This window comes from Anolis carolinensis, unplaced genomic scaffold, assembly GCF_035594765.1.
Source record: "Anolis carolinensis isolate JA03-04 unplaced genomic scaffold, rAnoCar3.1.pri scaffold_15, whole genome shotgun sequence".
NCBI classification, from domain to species: domain Eukaryota; kingdom Metazoa; phylum Chordata; class Lepidosauria; order Squamata; family Dactyloidae; genus Anolis; species Anolis carolinensis.
In genome coordinates this window covers 4473308-4486645 of record NW_026943826.1, presented here as the reverse complement: position 1 = coordinate 4486645, position 13338 = coordinate 4473308, and the positions used below count along the sequence as shown (strand labels likewise).

General features: G+C 38.5%; 2 protein-coding genes across 3 annotated transcripts in view; both read right to left on the bottom strand.

Annotated features, from left to right (window-relative positions):
• The window catches only part of srm (spermidine synthase), a 9762-nt gene extending 7858 nt beyond the window's left edge, over positions 1–1904 (bottom strand). Inside the window, exon 1 of the mRNA XM_008121883.3 lies at positions 1594–1904. Within this exon, the coding sequence (XP_008120090.1) occupies positions 1594–1745 (152 nt within the window). The 5' untranslated portion in view covers positions 1746–1904. The remainder of the gene's footprint in view (positions 1–1593) is intronic.
• A 1698-nt stretch (positions 1905–3602) lies between these two features.
• exosc10 (exosome component 10) overlaps positions 3603–13338 on the bottom strand; it is a 34784-nt gene continuing 25048 nt past the window's right edge. For both annotated transcript variants that reach the window (XM_062965867.1, XM_062965869.1), the window contains exons 19-25: positions 10516–10590; positions 10291–10378; positions 9364–9443; positions 6554–6725; positions 5334–5395; positions 5161–5231; positions 3603–3788 (exon numbers count right to left, since the gene is read on the bottom strand). In XM_062965867.1, the coding sequence (XP_062821937.1) occupies positions 3758–3788; positions 5161–5231; positions 5334–5395; positions 6554–6725; positions 9364–9443; positions 10291–10378; positions 10516–10590 (579 nt within the window). In that variant the 3' untranslated portion in view covers positions 3603–3757. The remainder of the gene's footprint in view (positions 3789–5160; positions 5232–5333; positions 5396–6553; positions 6726–9363; positions 9444–10290; positions 10379–10515; positions 10591–13338) is intronic.

The window sequence follows — 13338 nt, the reverse complement described above, 5'->3', positions numbered from 1 at the left end:
GGATAAGTGAGACTCTACTGTATCGTATTATATTTTATTATTATACTAGCTGTGCCCGGCCACGCGTTGCTGTGGCAAAGTGGTGGTGGTATTGGTTAAAAATTGTTGTATAATTTTAATTTGACGTTATTTGCATTTTTTTATTAATTTTATTGTAAGTTATATTTTTATTTATTATATTTTATTATTTTCTTGTATTATTTTTAGTTATTTTCTGTTATTATAGTATTTTATTTTATTAATTTTTTAGTGTTTTTTATTATTTTTTATTGGGTTGCTAGGAGACCAAGTTGGATGAGCTTAGCCTTCTAACTGGCAGCAATTGGATAAAAGCAATTATTCCTCTCTCTCTAATTAGGACTTTATTTTTCTTTTCTTTTTGTTGTATCAACCTAGAGGTGTTGATGATGGGTTGTGTTGTCAAATTTCGAGGTTGGGGGGCCTGTAGTTTTGTTGTTTTGTGGGTCGCCGTGATGCCATCACTCTTTTATATATATATAGATAACGCTATGTATATAATCCAATGGGTGCAGCCTGGCATTGCATTGGCCTTGTCCGCTGCAGCATCACACTCTTGGCTCAGGCTCAGCTTGTTATGTATATAATCTTACTGGCATTATAATTACATATAATTTATTATTATTATTATTATTATTATTATTATTATTATTATTATTATTATTATTATTTCCACTGCAGGATCCCACTCTTGGCTCAGGGTCTGCTTGACTCCTAGACTCTTTTGCAGGCATCCAATATGTATATAATCGTACTGATGCGGCCTGGCATCGCATTAGCCTTTTCCGCTGCAGCATCCCACTCTTGGCTCATGCTTAGCTTGACTCCTAGATCCGTTTGCATGCATCCAATATGTATATTATTATTATTATCATATCATATTATTATTATATAATTCTATGTATATAATCCAATGGGTGAACCTGGCATCACATTGGCCTTGTCCGCTGCAGCATCACACTCTTGGCTCGGGCTCAATTTAACTCCTTTATACCTTTTGCATGCATCCAATCTGTATATTATTATTATTATTATCATCATAACATATTATTATATAACTCTATGTATATAATCAAATGGGTGCAGCCTGGCATTACATTGGCCTTGTTAGCTGCAGCATCCCACTCTTGGCTCATGCTCAACTTGACTCCTTCATATCTTTCACATGCATCCAACCTGTATATTATTATTATATAATTCTATTAACACAGCCTGGCATTGCATTGGCCTTCTTCATATTATTATTATTGATATTTCCACTGCAGCATACCACTGTTGGCTCATGCGCAGCTTGTCTCCTTCAAAGCTTTCACATGCATCCACTCTGTATATTATTTATTATTATTATTATTACTATTATTATGATATAATAGTATTGACGCAGCCTAGGATCGCATTGGCATTTTTTGCTGCAGCATCACACTCTTGGCTCAGGCTCAGCTTGTTATGTATATAATCTTACTGACGCAGCCTGGCATTATATTTAATAATAATAATAATGTATTCTGAGCATTTCCACTCAGACTCAGCCTGTGCTTCCTCCCATCCAACCCGGAGGCCCCTGTCCTTCCTCACCTCCTGAAGACCAGGATCTCCTGGAAGGGCGACCTGTGCTGATGCAGGACCTGCTCCACCTGCAGGGAGAGGGCCTGCCCGGGCCACAGGCTGCAGGTCTCCCGGAACCAGCCCTCCTTCACGGCGGCGGCTCCTTCCAGGCCCGGCTCCATGCCCTTTGCAATGTCTGGCAATGCTCTGCCTTTCAACCGAACCCACTCCTCGGCGGCTTCAAGCCTGGGCGGGGCTCTCCTCGCAGCCAATCCCAGGCCGCGCCGCGGAGAGACCCTCGCCGCTGATTGGCCGAGCCGGATCCGGGAGCGCGGAGAGGATTAACCCCCATCAGGTGCGGTTGCGCCTCCTCTCCCTTCAAGCCTCGCTGGACACGTTTGGAAGTGGGCGTGGCCCACTCGGGAACTCGCTCCTGATTGGCCGAGAGGGACAAACCGGAAGGAACGCGAATGGAGCGTTCCACGTGGCTCTTTGCAGAGGGGGAAAAATGCCTTTCTGCAGCGTCCGAAGCTTACATAGGAGTAAACGCACTGAAACCAATGGGACTCCTCTATTCTTTCGCATAAAAATTCCTGCGTCAATTCAGGACTTGGAAAAGTTACTTTTGAAAGGAAATAGGGCGGAAGAGGATAATAATATAATTATAAATATTTTTAGTATCATATTATGGTATTTTAAATTGTATTTTCCATGTTATCATGAATGATATTTCTATAGTATTGTTATATTATGGTATTTTTCTATATTACTGTATATATTATATTTCTATAGTATGGCATTTTTCTATAATACTTTCCATATTATATTTCTATAGTATTATTATGGCATTTTTATATTACTTTCCATATGATATTTCTATAGTATTCTTATGGTATTTTTCTGTATTACTTTCCATATTATTAATTATATTTCTATAGTATTGTTATATTATAGTATTTTTCCTGTATTGATTTTCTGAATTTATATTATTATATTTTTATTATTTATATTATATTTATATATAATATATTATTTTCATCATTATTTATTTTATATTAATTATATTTTCTGTTATGATTAATGATATTTCTATATTATTGTTATATTATGGTATTTTTCTATATTACTTTCTATATGAGATTTCTATAGTATTATTATGGCGTTTTTCTATATTACTTTCCATATGATATTTCTATAGTATTCTTATGGCATTTTTTTATATTACTTTCCATATGATATTTCTATAGTATTCTTATGGCATTTTTCTATAGTACTTTCCATATGATATTTCTATAGTATTATTATGGCATTTTTCTATAGTACTTTCCATATGATATTTCTATAGTATTGTTACGGTATTTTTCTGTGTTACTTTCCATATTATTAATTATATTTCTATAGCACTGTTATATTATAGTATTTTTCCTGTATTGATTTTCTGAATTTATATTATTATTATTTATATTATTATATTTATATATAATGTATTATTATCATAATTATTTATTTTTTATTTGGGGAAGAATAAAATGTCATTGAATTGTAAATAAAGAACAACACTCTGAAAATGGGAATTCCAAAGAGGAAACAATCAGGGCCAGCTAACACCTTCCAACAAAGGATTCCCCTAGGCAGAAAGCAGACAGGCTTTGCAGCTGCAAGGCCATTCGATGGTAATCAAGGTGGCCAATTGCAACGTTCACACTTGCTTCCAACAGGCAAGAGTTCTTCCTCCCACCCTGGACATCATTCCACAGATATATAAACCCCACTTGCTTGGTTTCCAATAGACCTCACAAGCTCTGAGGATGCCTGCCATAGACGCGGGCAAACATCAGGAGAGAATGCTTCTGGAACATGGCCATACAGCCCAGAAAACTCACCGCAACCCAATTTTATAAACGTTATCTTAAATATACACATTGATTATTATTTCCCCTCCAGATGCAGTGAAAAGGTCACACCAAAATCATAACATAAAAAGGAACTGATAGCGAAAAAAAGATAGGGAAATATAGCCGGTTTAACACTCGAGGCAATTAAAAGGGGGAATAAAAGATATTTAATTTGTATTTTTTCTTTAAAAAAAACCAAAACAACGAAACCAAACTTGTATCTGTACACAAAAATGGCATCCCCTTCGATTAAAAGAAAGTAGCTTCTTGATTCTTCCAAGTCGATCGTGTAAACAGCATTATCTTCTGGGCCAGTTGTGGCGGAAACCCCTGCAGAAAATAATTAGAGGTAATAATAATAATAATAATAATAATAATAATAATAATATAATGCACTATTATAATTGTATATTTATATTATATATTATATATATTAATATTATATATTAAATGTAATATTACTAATATTACAATATAGTGTTATAGTACAATATAGTAATTTATAATGCTTATATTGTGCTATACTAATAATATAATATATTGTACGTATATATAACTTGTAAGTCGCCCTGATTCCCCTTCAGGGTAGGAAGGGCGGGATATCAATGTTGCTAATAAATAAATAAACAATAATAAATATTATTATGGGTTTAAGTTGAGTTGATTAAAGCTTCCGAGTCAAACCTGAACTACTTAATATATTGGCATTTCATAGAATCCATTTACTGTGTATATACTCGAGTATAAGCCGACCTGAATATAAGCCTAGGCACCTAATTTTACTACAAAAAAACTGGGAAAACATTGACTCCAGTATAAGCCGAGGGTGGTAAATTCCAGAAATAAAAATAGATACCAATAAAATTACATTAATTGAGGCATCAGTAGGTTAAATGTTTTTAAATATTTACATAAAACTCAAATTTAAGATAAGACTGTCCAACTCTGATCAAATCATTATTCTCATCTTCTTCAATGTAAATGTGTTTACATTCCAATAATAATAATAATAATAATAATAATAATAATAATAATAATAATAATAATAAATACAGGAAAATAATACAATAATAGAGTAAAATAATAAATGCAATAATAATAATAAGATCAGAGTGAAATAATAAATGTATTATTATTAATAATATAGGTTAAAATAAATGTAATAGTAGCAACAATGATAGAGAAAAATAATAAATGTAATAATACCAATAATAATAGAAAAAAATAATAAATGTACCATATATTCTCGAGTATAAGCTGACCCAAATATAAGCCAACCAGGACCCTCTCCCGATTATAAGCCGAGGGGGACTTTTTCAATCTTAAAAAAGGGCTGAAAAACTAGGCTTATACTCGAGTATATACAGTACTTCCTTTCTCTCCCTCATTTCTCTCTAGAAGGCGGCTAACAATTATAATATATGTGTCATGGATGCAACTGTTAAAATACAATAAAATTTATTTCCTGGATGCTAAGCAGGGTTAGCCCCGGGTTGGACTTGGATGGGAGGCCGCCAAGGCATCCCAGGCTCCGTTTCAGAGGAAGAAAACGGGCAGAACCTCTTTGGAGTAAGATGAAGAAAGCTCTGAATTTTGTAAGAATGATATATTTAGATACATTTCTATATACTGCATATATCATATGGACTAGAAACTTTTCTGGACTTTTTTGTGAGGCGTTCTCCCATTTTGACCCACCGACCTGTTGGATTTCCCTGCTGTGAAGGACATGCTCCTTATTCCGGGCGGCTGCTGGGCTTTGCTGGCTCCCTTCTGTTGAGAAAGGGTGAATTTAGCACGTTATAACCAAGGTGGATATGCTAAATTCCCATAAATAGGCTGCGGCAACTGCTGTTCCGGATTGCAGAAATTTACCTTGCCGGCATAGGCCTGTTTGGCAGGATCGAACTGCGACGAGGGCTTTGTCTTGCCTTTCCCTGGAAGGAAACGGTAAATATTAGGGATCGTTCCAAAAAGAAGCAAATCTAATAAACACAGAGCTTGTTTTGTATTGCAAATCCCATTTTCCCCCATCCGAGAGGTCACTCGGAGCAGGTTTCTGCCTGGAAACAGTGGCAGAGCAGAATATTTCTGGTGCCAAATAAATAAATAAATAATATATATATATATATATATATATTATTAATACAGAACATATTTCTGCTGGAAACAAATGGCAGTGACAGACAAGAACATTTCTGGTGCATAATCATCATCATCATCATCAGCAGCAGCAGCAGCAGCTGATGACCTAAAATGCAGACTGTGCAAGGAGAAACCGACGAAACCATTGATCATATCCTCAGCTGCTGTAAGAAAATCGCACAGACAGACTACAAACAGAGGCACAACTATGTGGCCCAAATGATTCATTGGAACTCATGCCTCAAGTACCACCTCCCAGCAGCAAAGAACTGGTGGGATCACAAACCTGCAAAAGTATTGGAAAATGAGCACGCAAAGATACTGTGAGACTTCAGAATCCAGACTGACAAAGTTCTGGAACACAACACACCAGACATCATAGTTGTGTAAAAGAAAAAGGTTTGGATCATTGATGTCGCCATCTCAGGTGACAATCGCATTGACGAAAAACAACAGGAAAAACTCAGCCGCTACCAGGACCTCAAGATTGAACTTCAAAGACTCTGGCAGAAACCAGTACAGGTGGTCCCGGTGGTGATGGGCACACTGGGTGCCGTGCCAAAAGATCTCAGCCGGCATTTGGAAACAATAGACATTGACAAAATCACGATCTGCCAACTGCAAAAGGCCACCCTAACTGGGATCTGCACGCATCATCCGAAAATACATCACACAGTCCTAGACACTTGGGAAGTGTTCGACTTGTGATTTTGTGATACAAAATCCAGCATATCTATCTTGTTTGCTGTGTCATAATAAAATAATAATAATACATATATCAAAACACATGGCTTTCTAGAAGTTGCCTGGTCTCATCTCTAGGTTGCCCTCTTATGCAATGGGAGATAATCATCCATGACTTTGGATCCCCGCTCGGCCTTGGAAGCCCAATAGCCCAGAATAGGGATCCATACTTGTTCAAGGAGGGGTGCTTTACATTGGTTCTTTACCTGCGAACATCTTGAGGTCGGACTTGCTGTAGTCGAAGGGTGTGAAGGGCTTGGGCGGCTCCTTCTCCTCGTCTCTTTCCATCGTCTGATGGGACACTTTGGCCTTTTTTGCCTCTTCTCTGGGTCGCTCTGTCTCGGCATCACTTCTTGTCACTTCCTTCTTTTGCTCCATCTAGGAGAAAAATAAAATGCATTTCAAAAGAGGAGCTGCGGCAAGATGTTCCAAAATACCATGGATATCTATCTATCTATGTATCACCCACTTCATAGGAAATCTACTACAAAACAGGAGCTTTTTTGTTGAGTTCCAGGGTCCGGCAAAAACAGAAGAATGGCCTGCTTCAGGAGAGCCTGCTTGCTCCATCAATGTTTAATATCTACACAAATGACTAGCCATTGTGATAAGGGACAGAGAGTTTCATCTACGCTGACGATCGTGCCATCACCGCCCAAGCAGGGAGCTTTGAAATCATTGAAAAAAACTCTCCGAAGCTTTAGGTGCTCTTACTGATATCATGGGGAAAACCAGCTGATTCCTAATTTATCTAAAACACAGACACAGAGTTTCATCTATGCTGACGATTGTGTCATCACCGCCCAAGCAGAGAGCTTTGAAATGGTTGAACAGAAGCTCTTTGAAGCTTTAGGTGCTCTTACTGCCTATTACAGGGAGAACCAGCTGATTCTTAATCCATCCAAAATGCAGACGTGTGCTTTTCATGTTAAGAACAGACAGGCATTCGAGTCCTGAGGATGAACTAGGAAGGAATCCCACTGGTGCATTGCAGCACACCAAAACACTTAGGAGTTAGTGCCATAGCAACATGCTATGCTAATTTTACATACATGTATGTATGTAAACCTAGCAGTTCGAAAACATGCAAATGTGAGTAGATCAATAGGGGGAAGGTAACGGCGCTCCATGCAGTCATGCCGGCCACATGACCTTGGAGGGGTCTATGGACAACGCCGGCTCTTCGGCTTAGAAATAGAGATGAGCACCAACCCCCAGAGTCAGACATGGCTGGACTTAACGTCAGGGGAAAACCTTTACCGTATATATATGTATATAATATACAATAATTTACAAATATATAATATATTGTATATACTTATAATATTGATAATAATATTATAATGTAATACAATATTATACTAATCTATATATATATATAAAAGAGTGATGGCATCAGGGCAGCGGACAAAAGAACAAAAGTACAGGCCCCCCAACCTCGAAATTTGACAACACAACCCATCATTCACGACTCTAGGTTGATACAACAAAAAGAAAAGAAAAATAAAGTCCTAATTACAGGGAGAGGAATAATAGTTTTTATCCAATTGCTGCCAGTTAGAAGGCTAAGCTCTGCCCACTTGGTCATCTAGCAACCTACTCAGCCCAGGGGACAGGCACAGTTAGGCCTCACTTAGGCCTCTTCTACAGATTATCAGATTTTAACTGGATTATATGGCAGTGTAGACTCAAGGCCCTTCCACACAGCTATATAACCCATTTAGAATCTTACATTATCTGCTTTGAACTGGATTATCTTGACTCCACACTGCCATATAATCCACTTCAGTGTGCATACTAAACATAAAGACAACCATACAACAAACATTCAATACCACCACTACCTCAACAATTTCTCACCAACACCACCAGAAAACGCCACAGCAACGCGTGGCTGGGCACAGCTAGTAATAATATAACATAATAATATTAATTATATAGTATATATCAAATGTAATATTACTAATAATATTACCATATAATGATATAGTACAATATAGTAATTTAATGCTTAGATTGTGCTATGCTAATAATATATTGTATGTACATTTGATTTGTAAGCCGCTCTGAGTCCCCTCCGGGGTGAGAAGAGCGGGATATAAACGTATTAAATAAATAAATAAATACCCTGGACCGTGCTCTGACTTATAAGAAGCACTGCTTGAATATCCAGCAAAAAGTGGGTGCTAGAAATAATATCATACGAAAGCTGACTGGCACAATCTGGGGATCACAACCAGACACATTGAAGACATTCTGCCCTTGCGCTTGGCTACTCTGCTGCTGAATACGTATGCCCAGTGTGGAATACATCTCACCACGTTAAAACAGTGGATGTGGCCCTTAATGAGACATGCCACATTATCACAAGATGTCTATGCCCCACACCGCTGGAGAAATTATACTGTTTAGTCTGTATTGCACCACTTGACATCCGTTGAGAAGTCAGTAACGAAAGGACCAAGGCACTGACATCTCCAGCCTGTCCTCAGCCAGCAAGCCAACATCTTAAATCAAGAAACAGCTTTCTAAGATCTACAGATACTCGCAGGAACACCTCAGCAAGCAAGAGTCCAAAAGTGGCAGGTAAAAACCCAGAACCTCAATCAGTGGCTGAGACTGGATGAGAAATTCCCTCCCTGACACACAGAAGACTGGACAACTTGGAAGGCACTGAACAGACTGTGCAGACACCACGAGATGCAAAGCAACCTCAACAAATGGGCCCACAAAGTGGAGTCCACGACATGCGAATATGAAGAAAAGCAAACCAAAAACCGCTGACTACAATGCAGCCTGAGCCCTGCCACATACACAATAGAGGACCTTCTTATAGCAACACCAGAGGTCAAAAGAAATTTAGTACAATGCCAAGTTTTAACTTTGTCGTTTTTTTGCATTGCAATTGTATTCTCAATTCACTTCTGACCTAATAAATAAACCAGTGGCGGAAGATACATGGCTGCCTAGTTGTTGGACCACAACTCCCATCATTCCAGAGGTAGGAAGCACTCACCGCAACCATCTCCCGCACAGAGACACCCGCAGCTTCGGCTTTCCTTTCCTTTCCGGTGTGTGATGTTGCAGCCGGCGGGGCTAAAAAAGATGACAAAAAGGATATTTACATCATAAAGGGCTATCCTTGAAAACAAGAAGGCCATTTGTTTATCTAGAACAGGGGCCCCCAAACTAAGGCCCGGGGGCCAGATGCGGTCCTCCGAGGTCATTTGCCTGGCCCCCGCCCTCAGTTTTATAATATAATATATTGTATATACATATAACATTGATAATAATATTATAATGTAATACAATATAACACTAATAATAATACCATATAATAATATTAATTATATATTCTATATTACATATAATATTACTAATAACATTACAGTATAGTGGTATAGTTCAATATAGTAATATATAATGCTAATATTGTGCTATGCTAATAATATAATATATTGTATGTACATATAATTTGTAAGCCACTCTGAGTCCCCTTTGGAGTGAGAAGGGTGTGATAAAAATGTAGTAAATAAATGCAGTAAATAAATAATAAATAAATACATTTTAGACTTAGGCTCGCCCAAAGTCTGAAATGACTTGAAGGCACACAACAACAACAACAACAACAACAATCCTAATTAACTTGACTATCTCATTGGCCAGAAGCAGGAGCACACTTCACATTGAAATCCTGATAAATGTATGTTGGGTTAAAATTGTTTTTATTTTTAAATATTGTATTGTTCGTTTATTGTTCTTGTTTTTGCACTACAAATAAGACATGTGCAGTGTGCATCGGAATTTGTTTGTATTTTTTTTCAAATGATAATCCGGCCCCTCAACAGTCTGAAGGATTGTGGACCTGCCCTTGGATTAAAAAGTTTGAGGACCCCTGATCTAGAAGCAGGATTGTAGGCTGTTGAGTGGATGCTTTCTTTACCCGTCTGCTGAAGTTTCCTCTTTGCGGACCTCCTCTTTGCTGCCGCCTGAAGCTGGGCCTGGCTCTGCAGCTTCCACCGGTTGCTGATCTGGAACAAAACAAAAGGCAGAAATGCCAAAACAACACTTGGGAGACCCACCCGTGGGTGTAAGCCACAATCTCTCCACTTCAGAGGGAGATAAAAGTAACACATTTGGGGAATATTTTCAAGCCGTGGAGGCTTACTTCATAGATTTTTGACGACGGGTCTGATTTTGCCGCCTGTGAGACGTGAGCGGCATTCTCTTCCAGAGGCAAATACTGAAGGAAGGAAAAGAAAAAACCCAATGAATAATAATAATAATAATAATAATAATAATAATAATAATAATAATAATATGAGGATTATCCAGAAAGTAGATTACATTTTGGAATTAAAACTGAACAAAGTACAGTAGAGTCTAGCTTATTCAACGTAAACAGGCCGGCAGAACGTTGGAAAAGCGAATATGTTGGATAATAAGGAGAGATTAAGGAAAAGCCTATTAAACATTAAATTAGATTATGATTTTACAAAACATCGTTATACAACAAATTTGACAGAAAAAGTAGTTCAATACGCAGTAATGCTATGTAGTAATTACTATATTTACGAATTTAGCACCAAAATATCACGATGTATTGAAAACATTGACTACAAAAATATGTTGGATAATCCAGAATGTTGGATAAGCGAGTGTTGGATAAGTGAAACTCTACTGTATAGGAGAAAACATTTACCATATGCAGTTGAAAGCCACACCCAAATACCACTTTTCAACATAGTCGCCATTCAAATCTAGGCACTTCTCATAGCGATAAAAGAGCTTGGAAAGTCCTTCCCCACAAAACTCTGCCGCTTGCATCCTCAACCAGCCGGTCTCCCCTTCCCGCAGCTGTGCATCGTTGCCAAAACGCTGTGTTGAGGGCACAAGCGGCAGAGTTTTGTGGGGAAGGAGTTGCCAAGCTCATTCATTGCTATGATAAGTGCCTAGATTTGAATGGGGACTATGTTGAGAAATGGTATTTCAACTGCAGATGGTAAATGTTTTCTCCTATACTTTTTGAGGGTGTAAGCGGCAGAGTTTTGTGGGGAAGGAGTTGCCAAGCTCATTCATCGCTATGGTAAGTGCCTAGATTTGAATGGCGACTACGTGAGATGTGGTATTTGGGTGTGGCTTTCAACTGCAGATGGTAAATGTTTTCTCCTATACTTTTTGAGGGTGTAAGCAGCAGAGTTTTGTGGGGAAGGAGTTGCCAAGCTCATTCATCGCTATGGTAAGTGCCTAGATTTGAATGGCGACTATGTTGAGAAGTGGTATTTGAGTCTGGCTTTCAACTGCATATGGTAAATGTTTTCTCCTATACTTTGTTCATTTTTAATTCCAAAACGTAATCTACTTTCTGACTAGCCCTCGTACTTTATTTTTCTATCCTGACTCCATCTCCTCGAAGGGGCCAAGCCCAAAAACAGAAGCAAAATATGACAAGTTAAAACCAGTATAAATACTTAAAAACAGTATCAACACAACGATAGAGTAAAATAAACAAATCAAAACACAGAATACAGTAATTTGAAAAGTTAGGGACTGTGTCTATCTATCTATCTATCTATCTATCTATCTATCTATCTATCTATCTATCTATCTATCTATCTATCAATACATCCATCCATCCACATAATAAAAGTGAAAATATGTATGTGTGTCTGTGGCTGTCCACTTACACACACAAGCCCTGCCCATGTCCTCCACAAACACCACCCAAGTCAAGACTTTCACATGGAGACAATTTCATCCTAGATTTTCTGTTTGTCCTCCACCACAGACATCCCAGTGTTCCTTATTCTCTCCATTGGTGTGGAATTTGCATAACCCCGCCCACTACCTCTCCTTTAACCATTTCCTATTCTTCTCTATGGCACACAGCAAACAGAGGAATTGATCCACAGCTGAACACACTAGAGAGGTTTGGTGAAAATTCATCATGATTTATAGGCGTTGTAGGGACTGGGATGTATAGTTCACCTCCAATCTAAGAGCACTCTGAACTCCACCAACGATGGACCTGGAACTCACTTCACACACAGAACCAACATGACCAACAAAAAATACTGACAGTCTTTGGCGGGATTTATAGGAGTTGTAGTTCACCTACATCCAAGAGCACATTACGAACCCAAACAATGATGGATCTGTAGCAAACCTGGCGTGCAGACCCGATATTCTCAAATTTGAATCCTGGTGGGTTTTGAGGGGAATTGGCCTGGGCATTTTGGAGTTGTATATACCGGGATGTATATTCACTTGCAATCTATGAAGCGCTCTGAACTCCACCAAAGATGGACCACACTTGGCACACAGAGCCCTCATGACCAGCAAAAATTACTGGAGGTCTTTGGGGGAAAATCACCTTGATTTGGGGGAGTTGTAGTTCACCTACATCGAGAGAGCACTGTGAACCCAAACACCGAAGGATCGGGACCAAACATGTCACACAAACTCGATATGCCAACATTTGTTGTCTGGAAAGGTTTGTGTTAGGGTTAGGAAACTGACCTTCCTTTCTGGGAGTTGTAGTTCACCCACAACCAGAGAAACGGGGACCTCCACCAATGATGGACCTGGACCAAATGTGGCACACAGAACCCCCATGGCTGACTCAACCTACTGGAGGGATTGGAGGGGACTGACTCACTAGAGTGGGAGTTGTAGTTCACCCTACAGCCAGAGAACACACTGGATCCCACAGATGATGCATCCAGAGCAAACTTGCCCAACATAATAGACTGATGGAGTTTCTCGGGGTTAACCTGGCATGGTGTGAGTTGTAGTTCACAACCCACAACCTTATGCATTTTGTACAATTAAAATATTGACTTTTTCAAATAACCCGGGCAAAGCGGGGTAACCAAATATATATACATAAATATATAAATATATACAGTAGAGTCTCACTTATCCAACGTTCTGGATTTTCCAACGCATTTTTGTAGTCAACGTTTTCAATATATCATGATATTTTGGTGCT